Source organism: Tamandua tetradactyla, chromosome 1, assembly GCF_023851605.1.
Source record: "Tamandua tetradactyla isolate mTamTet1 chromosome 1, mTamTet1.pri, whole genome shotgun sequence".
Taxonomy (NCBI): Eukaryota; Metazoa; Chordata; class Mammalia; order Pilosa; family Myrmecophagidae; genus Tamandua; species Tamandua tetradactyla.
Window position 1 is genome coordinate 170,406,433 of NC_135327.1, and position 14,538 is coordinate 170,420,970.

Sequence of the window (14,538 nt, forward strand, 5' to 3'; positions counted from 1 at the left end):
AAGGAAGAGACAAATGGAGAAAATAGAAGCTGAACTGAGGTACTAATTGGTCTAAGTCATATGGTTAACAGATGAAGCTGACTGGATCCATTCTTTTAAAAAGATCAGCACTGTTTGAACAATATATTGTTATTTATGATTGGTTTTTACATGTCTCAGAAGACTATAGACTGACCTACTCAATGACACTTTTAACTGAAGTTACTATTAAATTACCTGTCCTCATCAGCATATTAGTTTAAAGACATTTAAAATACGTCTGTCCTTCTAATTCTTTAAAGACTTCTTAAAACTTCTTCAGAAAGCCAACACGAAAGCTATTTTTATATAGCATAGTACAATGTTTCCCAAACTTCCAGAGATTCTGATTCAGTGGGCCAAGTACAACCTCTGTTTCTGATAAGTACACCTTGGAAAGTTCTTATCAGAGAAGTTTGAAAATTATTGACATATAATGCTTTTAGCAAAAATAGGTTGAAGCTAAAGAGACTTAATTCTAGTTCTATCATAATGTACTCAGTTTATTAAGGCATTTTCTCTGTTTATTAATACAGATACAGTTTCTTTATCTGTAATATAAGTGATTTGAACAAGAGAGTAATAATCAAGTTTGCCTTTCTTCTTGAAAAAGCCTCTCCCCCTCCCTTTTATTTTCACATAAAATCCTACTTAGAATGTCAATTAAGTAAGATAAAAAAAAAAGAGGTAGTAAAGCTGAAGTTGGGGATAGAAATTGGATTGTTTTTTTACTCAGCAATCCCCACTCCACTCCCAGCAACTGCTGAAGTATCCCCCATGACCCAAACGATCATATATATACTGGCCGAGGTCTCTTCTAAGTGATTATGTTTTTTTTTTATCTACCCAAATTTTAGTGAATAAACAGCAATTAATCCCTAAAATTTCAAATGTGAATAAAAAAATTGAATGAATTTTTCCTGGCAATCTATAAACCATGGATTAGTTAGACTTCTGATGGGTGGAACAGGATAAACGACTTGGCTTTAATATGATCTTTCTTTTTATACTACAGAAAAGATTGTTACTAAAAAAAGTTTTCTACATCCAGAATATACTACCAATAAGTTGTATGCCACATTCTACTATATGTTAGAAATATTTCAGTATCAATGTTAAATTTCACTAGAAACTGACAAGACTGCAAAATTGACCATTGTAAAGGATAGTTAATTAGTAAGAATATGTACCTTATTCTTACTCCAATTTAGTGCCTTATTATTTATGCCTATGAAGAAAAACAACAAAACCCATGCTACAAAAAAGAAAATCTACTGTGGAAAATAGATAATCACACTGGCTGGTACAGAACCTGGTCACAGAAATGAGAAAGAATAGAATTGGTTCACACATGAGGTCATCTAGTCTTACCAAAGCTAACTGCTAAAGGGAAGGCACAGGTCATATTATCCAATCCAGTAAGTTAAATGCCCAAATCCTCTCTAAAGTGCCAGCCATAAAAGGATTTTATTACCTCACTGGGCATCTTAATCTGCTTTCATAAAGTTTGGTTAGAAAGTATCTTCTTTCAATGAACCAGTATATTGTGACAGCTGATATCTCACAAAATAAGTATGATCCCTCTTTTATATGATAATCCTTCAAATATATAAAAATAGTACATGTTAAATAAAAAAAAGTACCTGTTTAACATGTACTTTTCCTAAGTTCTTTTTCTAGCCTTAACATCTTTAGTTCTTTTATTACTCTGAGACTCATCTGTACTCTAGCTGTTTGCCTCTTGACAGGCAACCCAGTAACTATAAGCTGATCAGTAATGGTTAAAGAGTATTGAAAGGCCAGTGATCTTTGGCTTCTACTTCTACATTGCACCTTTAAATTTCCACTTACCTCTTTGGAACAGCAATGCTGTTTGAGTTTAACCTTTTTATTCTTCCTTACTTAAAAAAAAGGAACTATGTTTAGTTCTAATGTGTTAAACTCCACCCAAAATTTAGCTCTGTTTTAAACACACTGCAAACAGTGTGAATAATTATGCAGCCTTAAATTACTCTAAGGAAAGAAAGCACGTCAACACCTTCCTATGAATAGAAAAGCCACCTTCACTATCACCAGCCACAGTGCAATTGAAAAACTGGGATATGGCTGATATTAGATAAGTCCAAGAAACACCTTAGAGAAGGCTATTACTGGTTAACATTTTAAGTAAATACCTTTTAGCAGGCCCGCAGCAGCTTCTGGAGACAACATGAAGGAATCAAGGGAACGAGCAATCTCCAGGAGTCCATTAAAGTGCTGAGCCATGTGATCTCGGCAGACAGAGCAAATGTTATGAATGGCTTTGGCTGCTGCAGAAGCCAGGGGCTTTTCACACAGGCCTTTCATCAAATAGCCCAACACAGGATCTGAGGATAAAAACCATACAGTTGAGATTACTGAAATCAAAGGAAAATTTCTAGTTTGCTAAAGTAGAGGTTCATATACCTTATTATTATTTTTTTTGTAAGCAGTAGAATCCTTTTAAAAAATGAAATGTGATTTAGAATTCCACAGTATAAAACATAAAAATGGGTTGACCTCACTGACATAAGTGTCAGGAGAACCTGACTCCTGTTGGTTCATCTTTCACGTCTTCCCTCATGGCAATCACTGTTCCTTGCAATCCTAGGGCTTCAGAGAGTACAGTTTGAAAACCACTGACTTAAGGGTATCTATGACCATCCAAGTATTAAGAATTAGGGTAATGTAAGGAAGAATGTAAAGCTCAGAGAGTTACCATTATGCCCAGAGATGAATTACTTGATAAAAATGGCCTATATTAATCAGAACAATAGTTATGTAAAACTGATATTTTGTTCTTGCTTCTTTCTAGTTACAAAGAACCTTAAAAACTAACAACTGAAGGGTACAGCCACTGATGAACAAAAGGGTGAACTGTGGTGTATATATACAAAGGAATATTGCGTGGCTATAGAAATGAATGAGGTATGCAACTAGGGGAATGAACCTTGGGGGCATTATGTTGAATGAAATAAGCAGAAATAAAAGGACAAATATGGTATGGTCTCACTAATACGAATTAACAATAATGAACACACTCTGAGAACTGAACCTGAGAGCAGAAGTTACCAGAGGATAGAAAATGGGCAGTGATTAAGGAGTACAGAATGCCTAATAAGGCTAATTGTAAAAGTTTCTAGATTGTAAGTTCTTACAGCAGTAAGTTATATGAGTTTTAATTGTTATTTTTACTCCTGAGTTTTAATTGTTATTTTTAAATTCTGAGATCTTGTGCTCTTTGTGTTCAGTCTGGCAGTTCCCTGGAACTTAAGGTATCTGTTTGACACATGAGAGAGTTAGAATTCTACAGTTGAATGTCAGCATTACTCCATACCGCAACTGCTAAAGAAGCTGAAAAAGAGATCAGACTTTGACTAGAGATATGAATGAAGTTGATCTGGTTAGGACTGAGATAAATCAGAATACAGAGCAAAGGACGATATCATCTGTATTTTATAACTTCAATTTCTGCATGAGACCAAAGGAATAGACATCGATTTTGTCTAAAATTTAAACTACTTGTAGCACACTAATTTAACTTGTGTGGTCAGTTTATCTAAACAACCTAATTACATGGAACCTATAATAGGGAATGAGATCTTGTTATCTTGTACAGGTTAATGTAATACCCTGATACATTCCAGAGTATTTAGGGCAGAAAATGAAAAAACATCTGCAAAGTCCCCCTGAGGGACTAGAAAAAAAACATGAAACTATTAAACTTCCCCAAAGGGGGAATTCCTGATATTCTCTCCAGTATTAGGGAGTCCCAATTTAATAAGCCAAGCCTTCAATCTTGATTTGTCCTTATGAAGAGAAATGAAACAAAATAAGGTCTCAGTGGCTAAGATATTTCAAATAGAGTTAAGTGGTCATTATGTAGGCTCCTCTTATACAAGTTCAGCCAGATACTGCAGACTGCCACAGTATGCCAAGCCCCAACCAACAGTGTTTCTGAAAACACTGTTTATTTTTTTTCCAGAAACTTAAGGTCTCCAGATTGTTCCTGTGCCAGATAAGGCCTGAAACACAGAAGTACCACTCTCTCCAAGAACATCAACCAGTTTCATTACTCTACTCCATAAGGTCAAAAACCCTTTCCAGCATGAAGAAGTTAAAATGGTCATTGTCTAAATATCCCTGAAGACTGAGAGAATGATCAAATGAGAGGAAGAACGTGTAACTGAGAAATTAGGATTTAACAAATCATTATGACTACTGACTCATTATATAGATTTTTCTTTTTAGTTTCTATTGTATTAGAATAGCCAGAAGGAAATACCTAAAATTGCTGAAGTGTAATTCAGCAGTCTTGATCTTTAATAATGACTGTATAACTATAGAGCTTTTATCATGTGATTGTGTGATTGTAAAAACGTTGTGACTGACACTTCCTTTATCCAGTGTATGGGTAATAAAATAAACATATACATGAAAAATAATAACAATAACAAGGCGGGAATATGGGAAAAAATACCCCTATGTAAACTATGGACAATAGTACATTACTACTTTAATAATACTTCATCAATTGTAACAAATGCAGCTTCTGTTAAAAAAACAGAATTACAAAAAAAGAGCTGTCATCAATTTTAACAAATTTTCCACACCAATGCAAGTGTTGGTGGTATATGGGAATCCTAGATTTTATGCATGATTGTTCTGTAAACCCACAACTTCTCTATAGTTTATTGTATAGTATAACATATATACAAAGCCAAAAAATTAAAAAGCAATAGTTTTCAAAGTACTCTTCAACACGTAGTTACAGGACAGATTCCAGAGTCTGTCATGGGCTACCATACCATCCTCTCATATTTTTCCTTCTAGCTGCTTCAGAATATTGGAGAGGCTAGAGGGCTTAAATATTTTTTAATCATCACAATCGACTTTTTTTCCTTCTTTTTTTGTGAAAAATGACACCTATACAAAAAAGCTATAAATTTCAAAGCACAGCAACACAATTAGTTGCAGAACATATTTCAGAGTTTGACATGGGTTACAATTCCACAATTTTAGGTTTTTACTTCTAGCTGTTCTAAAATACTGGAGACTAAAAGAGATATCAATTTAATGATTCAGCATTCATATTCATTTGTTAAACCCTATCTTCTCTGTATAAACTCCACTGTTCTAGTTTGCTCGCTGCCGGAATGCAACACATCAGAGACAGATTGGCTTTTAATAAAAGGGGATTTATTTAGTTGGTTCTTCAGGGGAAAGGCAGCTAACTTTCAACTGAGGTTCTTTCTTACGTGGGAAGGCACACACAATGATCTCTGCTGGCCTTCTCCAGACCTCTAGGTTCCAACAACTTTCCCTGGGGTGATTCCTTTCTGCATCTGCAAAGGCCTGGGCTGAGATGCGAGTGCTGAGATGAGGTATGCTGAGCTGCTTGGGCTGTGCTATGCTGAGCTCTCTCATTTAAGCACCAGCCAATTAAATCAAACATCATTCATTGCAGCAGGCACGCCTCCTAGCCGACTGCAGATGTAATTAACAACAGATGAGGTTCATGTACCATTGGCTCATGTCCACAGCAACAGAACCAAGTTGACAACTGAATCTAACTACCACACTACACCACCACCTTTGGTCTTTCCATCCTTCTCTTTAGGGGTGTTTGGGGATTTTAAATCCTTCATATTGGAAGGATCTGTTACTAATGTAGGGAGATGGAACTATCTGATGTTCTGGAGAGGTTGGGCTAGGTTTTAGGTTTCATGACTTATCTGGACCAGGGACCCATCTGGATGGTCTAGGTTTCTGGAAAGTTACTCCAGTGCATGGAACCCTTGTGGAATATATTGCCTAAGGTGTAAAAAAATTTTTTTAATTAAAAAAAAAATTACACAGGAATCTTTAGCACTTCTAGATGTATTACTTAGATATCACTTTTATTAAATATGCATTTCAAGAAAGTTGATTATCAAGGTCAATTTCTATAGAGTAAATTCTACTTATCTTTTATCTTTCTTTATAAAAGTCAGAATGTATTTCTACCAAAAAACTCTAAGAAAAATCATATATGGTAAAGAGTATTTTGAGTACTTTCAAACAGCAAACCATGAAAACACTGAAGCAATCAAAGGAATAGATGTTTTAAAGCCCATTTAAAACAGCCGTTTTCATTTCTAGTTAAATGGCCAATACCAATAAAAGGAGGGTTGGGGGAGGGAACGACAATTTAACCTAGGAATCTGAAGAGCTAGAATTCAGAACTTATTATGACCTTCTAATCAAATATCTGTGGTTTTGACTATTCTGAGTGTGAAAGTCCAAGAAATGAAACAATTTGTCTTTCTGCTGACACACAAATTTGGATTAGATACTGCAAGGTGGTACTGCAATAAGAGTACTCATTTCAACCTAGCTTTGCGGTTTACTGGCCATGATCTGAAAATATTAAATAGTTCAGAAAAGAAAGTCAAATGCTGAAGCAGGTAATGGAAGTGAAAAAAATATAAGAATTAGAAAAAAGACATCATGAATAAATTTGAAAATATGTTGAACAAGAAGTGATTCAGCTATAATATAGAGTATGTCTATCAGATACTCTATTTAGAGATGAGAAAAAGGAACCTATACATTTTTAGCAAATGTTTCAGTCATTGAAAACAGATCATATGTAAAATAAAGTTATGATTGTGATTAACTGTACAAATAAAAAATATTTAAAAGTCTTTCATGAATTAGAACAAATGTACAACACTATTAAAAAAGTTAATAAGAGGGGTATATGGGGGAAAAAGTACCAACTGCAAACTATGGTTTAGACTTAACAGTAATATTTTAGTATTCTTTCATCAATAGTTACAAATGTACAACACTAACACTTCGGGTCAACAACAGGGGAGGAAAAGGGGTATGGGAGGATTTGGTTTTATTTTTTCTTTCTTTTCTGGAGTAATGAAAATGTTTTAAAATTGATCATGGGGATATATACACAACTATGTGATGATGATACTGTGAGCCACTGGTTGTATATTTTGGATGGTTACTATAGTATGTGAGTATATCTCAATAAAATTGCAAAATAAAATCGAAACAGTGATAATAAGAGAAGTACAGAAAACACATCATACTTAATGACATAATACTATCAACAAACTTGGGAACTCTAAACATTCTCAGAATGATTTTTTTTTGTATGTCAGGGACCTGATATATAATATTCAGGATAAATTACTTAGTCTCAGCCCTTATCTGCAAAATGATGGCATTAGAATAAACAATTTTTACTTTACTTTCAATTCTAAAATTGTTATTTTATATGATTCTTAGTTATTTTTCTCAAGTCAAATAGAGCAGCCAGAGGTTATATAACTCATTTCTCTTCATTTTAATTTGTATTTATTTAGTTTTTCTGCAAATAGAATTTACTTTATTTTATTTTTCTAAATACCAAAAAACACCAAGCAAACGCAAACATTCCTATTTTGATTATTCCGTTCTACATATATACTCAGTAATTCACAATATCATCACATAGTTGCATATTCACTATCATAATCATTTCCTGGAACATTTGCATCTATTCAGAAAAAGAAATAAAATGAAAACAGAAAAAAAAATTTATACACATCATACCTCCTCCCCCTCCCCTCCACTGATCACCAGCACTTCAAACTAAATTTATTTTAACATTTGTTCCCCCCATTATCTATTATTCCATATATTCCACTCATCCGCTGACAAGGTAGATAAAAGGAGCATCAGACACAGGTTTCCACAATCACACAGTCACATTGTAAAAGCTGTATCATTATATAGTCATCTTCAAGAAACATGGCTACTGGAACATAGCTCTACAATTTCAGGCAGTTCCCTCCAGCCTCTCCGTTACATCTTTTTTTTTTTAAAATTTATTTATTAATTAAAAAATAAACAAAATAAAACAATATACATAATCAGTAATTCACAATATCATCACTTAGTTGCATATTCATCATTTCTTAGAACATTTGCATTAATTCAGAAAAAGAAATAAAAAGACAATAGAGAAAGAAATAAAACGAACACAGGAAAGAAAAAAAAAAGATTATACCTACCATACCCCTTACCCCTCGCTTTCATTGATCACTAGCATTTCAAACTAAATTTATTTTAGCATTTGTTCCCCTATCATTTATTTATTTATTTATTTATTTTTTATTAATTAATGGAAAAAAAAGAAATTAACCCAACATTTAGAAATCATACCATTCTACATATGCAATCAGTAATTCTTAACATCATCACATAGATGCATGATCATTGTTTCTTAGTACATTTGCATCGGTTTAGAGGAACTAGCAACACAACAGAAAAAGATATAGAATGCTAATATAGAGAAAAGAAATAAAAGTAATAATAACAGTAAAAAAAAAAGACAACAAAACAAAAAAAACCTATAGCTCAGATGCAGCTTCATTCAGTGTTTTAACATGATTACTTTACACTTAGGTATTATTGTGCTGTCCATTTTTGAGTTTTTGTATCTAGTCCTGCTGCACAGTCTGTATCCCTTCAGCTCCAATTACCCATTATCTTACCCTGTTTCTACCTCCTGCTGGACTCTGTTACCAATGACATATTCCAAGTTTATTCTCGAATGTCCGTTCACATCAGTGGGACCATACAGTATTTGTCCTTTAGTTTTTGGCTGGACTCACTCAGCATAATGTTCTCTAGGTCCATCCATGTTATTACATGCTTCATAAGTTTATTCTGTCTTAAAGCTGCATAATATTCCATCGTATGTATATACCACAGTTTGTTTAGCCACTCGTCTGTTGATGGACATTTTGGCTGTTTCCATCTCTTTGCAATTGTAAATAATGCTGCTATAAACATTGGTGTGCAAATGTCCGTTTGTGTCTTTGCCCTTAAGTCCTCTGAGTAGATACCTAGCAATGATATTGCTGGGTCGTATGGCAATTCTATATTCAGCTTTTTGAGGAACCGCCAAACTGCCTTGCACAGTGGTTGCACCATTTGACATTCCCACCAACAGTGGATAAGTGTGCCTCTTTCTCCGCATCCTCTCCAGCACTTGTCATTTTCTGTTTTGTTGATAATGGCCATTCTGGTGGGTGTGAGATGATATCTCATTGTGGTTTTGATTTGCATTTCTCTAATGGCCAGGGACATTGAGCATCTCTTCATGTGCCTCTTGGCCATCCGTATTTCCTCTTCTGAGAGGTGTCTGTTCAAGTCTTTTTCCCATTTTATAATTGGGTTGGCTGTCTTTTTGTTGTTGAGTTGAACAATCTCTTTATAAATTCTGGATACTAGACCTTTATCTGATATGCCATTTCCAAATATTATCTCCCATTGTGTAGGCTGTCTTTCTACTTTCTTGATGAAGTTCTTTGATGCACAAACGTGTTTAATTTTGAGGAGCTCCCATTTATTTATTTCCTTCTTCAGTGCTCTTGCTTTAGGTTTAAGGTCCATAAAACCGCCTCCAATTGTAAGTTTCATAAGATATCTCCCTACATTTTCCTCTAACTGTTTTATGGTCTTAGACCTAATGTTTAGATCTTTGATCCATTTTGAGTTAACTTTTGTATAAGGTGTGAGATATGGGTCTTCTTTCATTCTTTTGCATATGGATATCCAGTTCCCTAGGCACCATTTATTGAAGAGACTGTTCTGTCCCAGGTGAGTTGGCTTGACTGCCTTATCAAAGATCAAATGTCCATAGATGAGAGGGTCTGTTCCCCTATCATTTATTTTTATTCCATATGTTCTACTCCTTTGTTGACAAGGTAGATAAAAGGAGCATCAGACACAAGGTTTTCACAATCACACAGTCACATTGTGACAGCTGTATCATTATTCAATCATCCTCAAGAAACATGGCTACTGGAACACAGCTCTACATTTTCAGGCAGTTCCCTCCAGCCTCTCCATTACATCTTGAATAACAAGATGATATCTACTTGATGCATAAGAATAACCTCCAGGATAACCTCTGGACTCTGTTTGGAATCTCTCAACCATTGACACTTTGTCTCATTTCCCTCTTCCCTCTTTTGGTGGAGAAGGTTTTCTCAATCCCTTGATGCTAAGTCTCAGCTCATTCTAGGGTTTTTCTCAATATCTTGATGCGTATTTATTTAGTTTTAAATGATACCTCTTAGTTTTCAAATGGGGCACAAATTTAAGATTGAAAAACCTTTTCCTTTGCTTTAACTTAATAGTAGCTTCTAGGTTAGAACTATATGCGAGTCTAATTAGTTTGAGCATATGCCAAAGGCTCACAAAGATGTAGAAATGTTTGTGCTTAAACAGAGTACTAGAAGCAAACTGTTCCCCATGAGGTGATCTAATCTTTGAAAGATTAGATCATAAATGTTGTATTGACAAGGAAATAAATGTAATATTTACCATCAGCCTACAAACATTCTGTCAATAAAAAGAGAACAAGAAGAAAAGCAAGAGAATAAAGAGGAAGAAAGGAAGAAGAAAATTTAAAAAAATCAGAAGTAGCAGCAGCAGAATGGAGTTCACACATACCAAGGAACTGAGGATTTCTATCGACTACTTCGCTCATCTCTCCAACCAATTCAATGCTCGTGTATCGCACAGCTGTATGTACGGTCTCTGGGAGACGGACAACTCCTTCTAGGACCTCCACAAGTGTTGGATTATTCTCCCTGAGTACAGAAGACAAGTATTTAACAGTTACTGATTTCACAGGTTATGGTCTGGCCAAATAAGCTGTAACGACATGAATCAGTGCTAAAGGGCTTCTTTCTAAATAAAATATTCAGATAAAAGTGTTTAACACTGGGGATAAGAGTTTTCAAATCAAAAAAAGGGAAAAAGACAGAAATGGAAGAGAACTCTTATCCAGGAGAAGTATATTGCTCTTAATATTCCGAATGCCAGTAAATTGTCTAAAATCACAGCATGCTATTAAATAGAGGTTCTTCATATTGGAGAGGCAAGCATTTACTGTGGATGAATGTCTTTTTGAAAAGAATCTGTTTTAATTATTCCTTTATCTGTAGCACCTAGAACAGTGCCTGGCACATAGTGGGCACTCAATAAATATTGCTGAATGGCTAAATGAATGAATGAGTAATTCTTATAGACCATTTTCCATTAGATGTTATTCTCCAAAAGACTTCTTTTATAGCTGGATCCTGGAACTTAAAAAGCAGAGAAGTAGGAATGGGCCAGCCTAAATTTCCTCAGTAACTTAAGAAGCAAGAAAATAAGCTGCAAGAATAGGTAGTTACTGCAATTTGGAATGTGTGGGAAGAATAGTCAACCAAACACTTTTCATAGCTCTATGAATTTATTTTTTCCCTTTCCTTTTCTCTCTTCACCTTTTTTGATTAGAGGAGAGAACGTCCACAGAGAGGTAGAACTTAACAAAATAAAATGAAAGATGTTTCAAGTGTAAATAATATCCTGGATTAGAAGCAAAAGCAACCCCTGCTAATAAACTAAGTCTGTTAAGTCTTTCTTTCTATGCTGCTAAATTTGTAATCACGCAGTTGACTTGAAATATGGATAGAAAAAATATATATAAAATCTCCTCTCATTTATGCCTTACATTTCTTAGGGACATTAAGCTGATTATTGGTATCACTCATTTTTCCTCAAACCAATGCATACTGATTAGAATATTAGTGATTTTAGTAATCTTCGGGCTGTCAGTCCAAGGTTCCAAAAGACGTTTGAACAGGTTTAAAGGCAAAGATATGACATAGAATTAAGGATCAGAACTTCTAAATAAAGAAAAATAAACCTAGGGTGGGCCATGGTGGCTCAGCAGGCAGAGTTTTCACCTACTATGATAGAGACCTGGGTTTGATTCCTGGTGTCTGCCTATGCACAAACAAACAAACAAAAAAAAACGAACAAAAAACCCTAATATATCTCCTTGAATATTTACTAAATTACAAATAATATAAGTTTACTGACTAGGCTCTGAAAAGGCGGCTAAGAAAGAAACACTCAATTTTTATAAATATCTGCCTTAACCATCTCCAATCTGGACCCTGGTAAGAGAACTCATATGCAACAGTAATATAAATTTATAAATAACACAAATTATGTCTTTAGGGATTCATGCTACGATAATAAGTAGACTTTCTATGCTAAGCAATTACAAATAAAATTCTAATAATTAAAAAATTTCCAATGGCATTAATGAAAAGATTTTGCTATTCGTTCAGGTGAAACAGTGACTCTGCCTTGTTTCTTTCTGAAACTCATATGATCCTAAGACAGAAAAAGAGAGAACAGTACCAAGTGACAGTTATACTAGTACATATTTAATTGCTTTTAAACAAGTATTAATACTTTCAACAAATTAACAGATTTGTGATTATGCTGAACTTACACAAGGGAGCTCCATTTGGAAAATAAATCAACATTCTATTCCTAGTCTCAAGGGTAAGATAATTTCAACTGTTAGAAATGTGGTTAGAACATAGTAGCAATGTAGGCTACCTGGACTGGACTGTAGAAGTAAAAAGACTAGATAGCACTAAAGAAGTAAGAATTCTAAGAGTTTCTAAGCATACAAAAAAAAATTAGTGTGTAATTTTCCTTCCTCTCAATATTTAGAGTTCCCAGCAAAAGACTTATTAGACACTCACGGATCAACACTCTTTGCTATAGCAGCCATGATAAAGAGAACCGCTTCTGTCACCTCCCAGGGTGGGTTGCCTTCTTTCAGAGTAGAATATAACTAGAGAAGAAGAGGTGGATTACGGATCCATTAAAAGGAAAACAGAAGTCCAAAATCAAACAAAACAAAAAAAATCTGTTAATTAAAATAAATCTAGGCTCTTGTTTTTACGTCTCTCAGAGCCAGGGGAGAATATTATTTTCATTTTTCACATCCTCACTAACTAGAAGTGACTACCATTTTAATATTTGATATAAACCCATTTAGATCCCCAAACACATATCATGATTATCATCTGTCTCAGAAAATTATTATGGAAAAAAAACCAAAACATAATACACAAGTGTCTTTTCCTGGTCCTAATAATTACTGATGAATACATAAACACACTTAAAACTGGTATATAATGTAAATCCTCTATGTATTGGCTTTACATTTCTATGTAAATATTTGTCCACATCAGCACTGGTAGTATAGATTACATTCCAAAAAAAGCAGCTCTTTAGAAGCATCTATCACAATACCATGTCCAAGCAGAAGGTAAAAAAAAAAGCAGATCTAGTGAAATACTCTAGTCCAGAATTTCCCACAATATATCCAACCATGGAAAGTAACTAGGTATTAATCTAAATAAGATTTCTGCAATTAAGTAATGGACACTGCTAGGTAAGACAAAATTACTCTCTTATTTAGGGCTTCACACAGCCCTTAATATACTATTTAAATAATTTCCCAATTTTAATTGATGGAATTCTTTTCCCCCCAAACAGCATCTCATTGGGCTGGTATTCCACAGAACACATCCCAGAAAACACTGATAATTTATATAAATTCATAAAACGAGGTCTGGAAAAGATCAAGAGACTTGTTGAAAGTCACAGACCCAGTGAAAACAGAGGTCATCTGCCTTGTGATCCAGAGATCTCACAGGATCTGCTTTATAAAAATCCCCATTCCTTTGTAGGTGGGTTGATAAATGTATTTTGCTTAATATATTGAAAAATAGTTATAATTTTATTAACACTTTCTAGGCCAGATTATGCCCAAATACAAAATGGCCGAGTGACAAAAAAAAATTATGTTAGTTTGGTCCTACTATGACAAAGGCTTCAAACTAGTATTTCAGAGTCTATTAGAGCATCATTCAACAATATGAAAGCATCCGAAATTATGCTAATGTTAAGTGATGTGGAATGGTGATGGCTGCAACCATACTGTCTTAAAAGGAAAAAATGTTACCCACTGATTTTCAAGATCAATCACAGGACTATCAGCCTTCTACTCTAATATAGTCACCTGTGGGATGAAACTGCACAAGAATCTAACCATAAGCTTGGACAAAGGAAATGTCAAGTAACTAAAAGAAGTTGCCTGGAGTTGATATATAATTAGTCAAGCAGGAAAAGCTGTCTGTATTTCTTGGCTAGATCCAAATACTGAAGTATCCTTGGGGCTTTAATGCTTCTCTATGACCATCTATTGCCGATGCTCAAGTGCAACAGCTCTCATTAGCAAAACAGAGCAAACCATAACTTAACCACCTATAATACTGCAATTGGTTTGTAAGATACAAAATAGTAACATAGCTACTATATGCCAGGCAGTGTGCTAGGCACTTACATGTCTATTATCCCATTTAGCCACTGAGATTGAAGAAATAAGATGGGACATTTACAGAGACAGAGAAGTAAACACAATTAAGGGGATTAGTAAGACTGGCAAGAATCTCTAAATCGGCTTACCTGAGCAAAACACTCCATAGACCCAATCAGGAAAATCAAATCCTTTACGAGGTCAGATACCCTCATCCGAAACTCCCCAAAGTCATCAGTCTCCTCAGGAACCCCCTCCTGAAATTTCAAAAC

The 14,538-nt window shown here is 34.6% G+C and overlaps 1 protein-coding gene across 2 annotated transcripts in view; it reads right to left on the reverse strand.

Moving 5' to 3' along the window:
• Positions 1–14,538, reverse strand: part of TNPO3 (transportin 3) — a 140,970-nt gene that overhangs the window by 34,623 nt on the left and 91,809 nt on the right. For both annotated transcript variants that reach the window (XM_077126703.1, XM_077126727.1), the window contains 4 exons: positions 14,416–14,523; positions 12,642–12,733; positions 10,543–10,682; positions 2,193–2,384 (listed from right to left, as the gene is read on the reverse strand). In XM_077126703.1, coding sequence (XP_076982818.1) covers positions 2,193–2,384; positions 10,543–10,682; positions 12,642–12,733; positions 14,416–14,523 — 532 coding nt within the window. The remainder of the gene's footprint in view (positions 1–2,192; positions 2,385–10,542; positions 10,683–12,641; positions 12,734–14,415; positions 14,524–14,538) is intronic.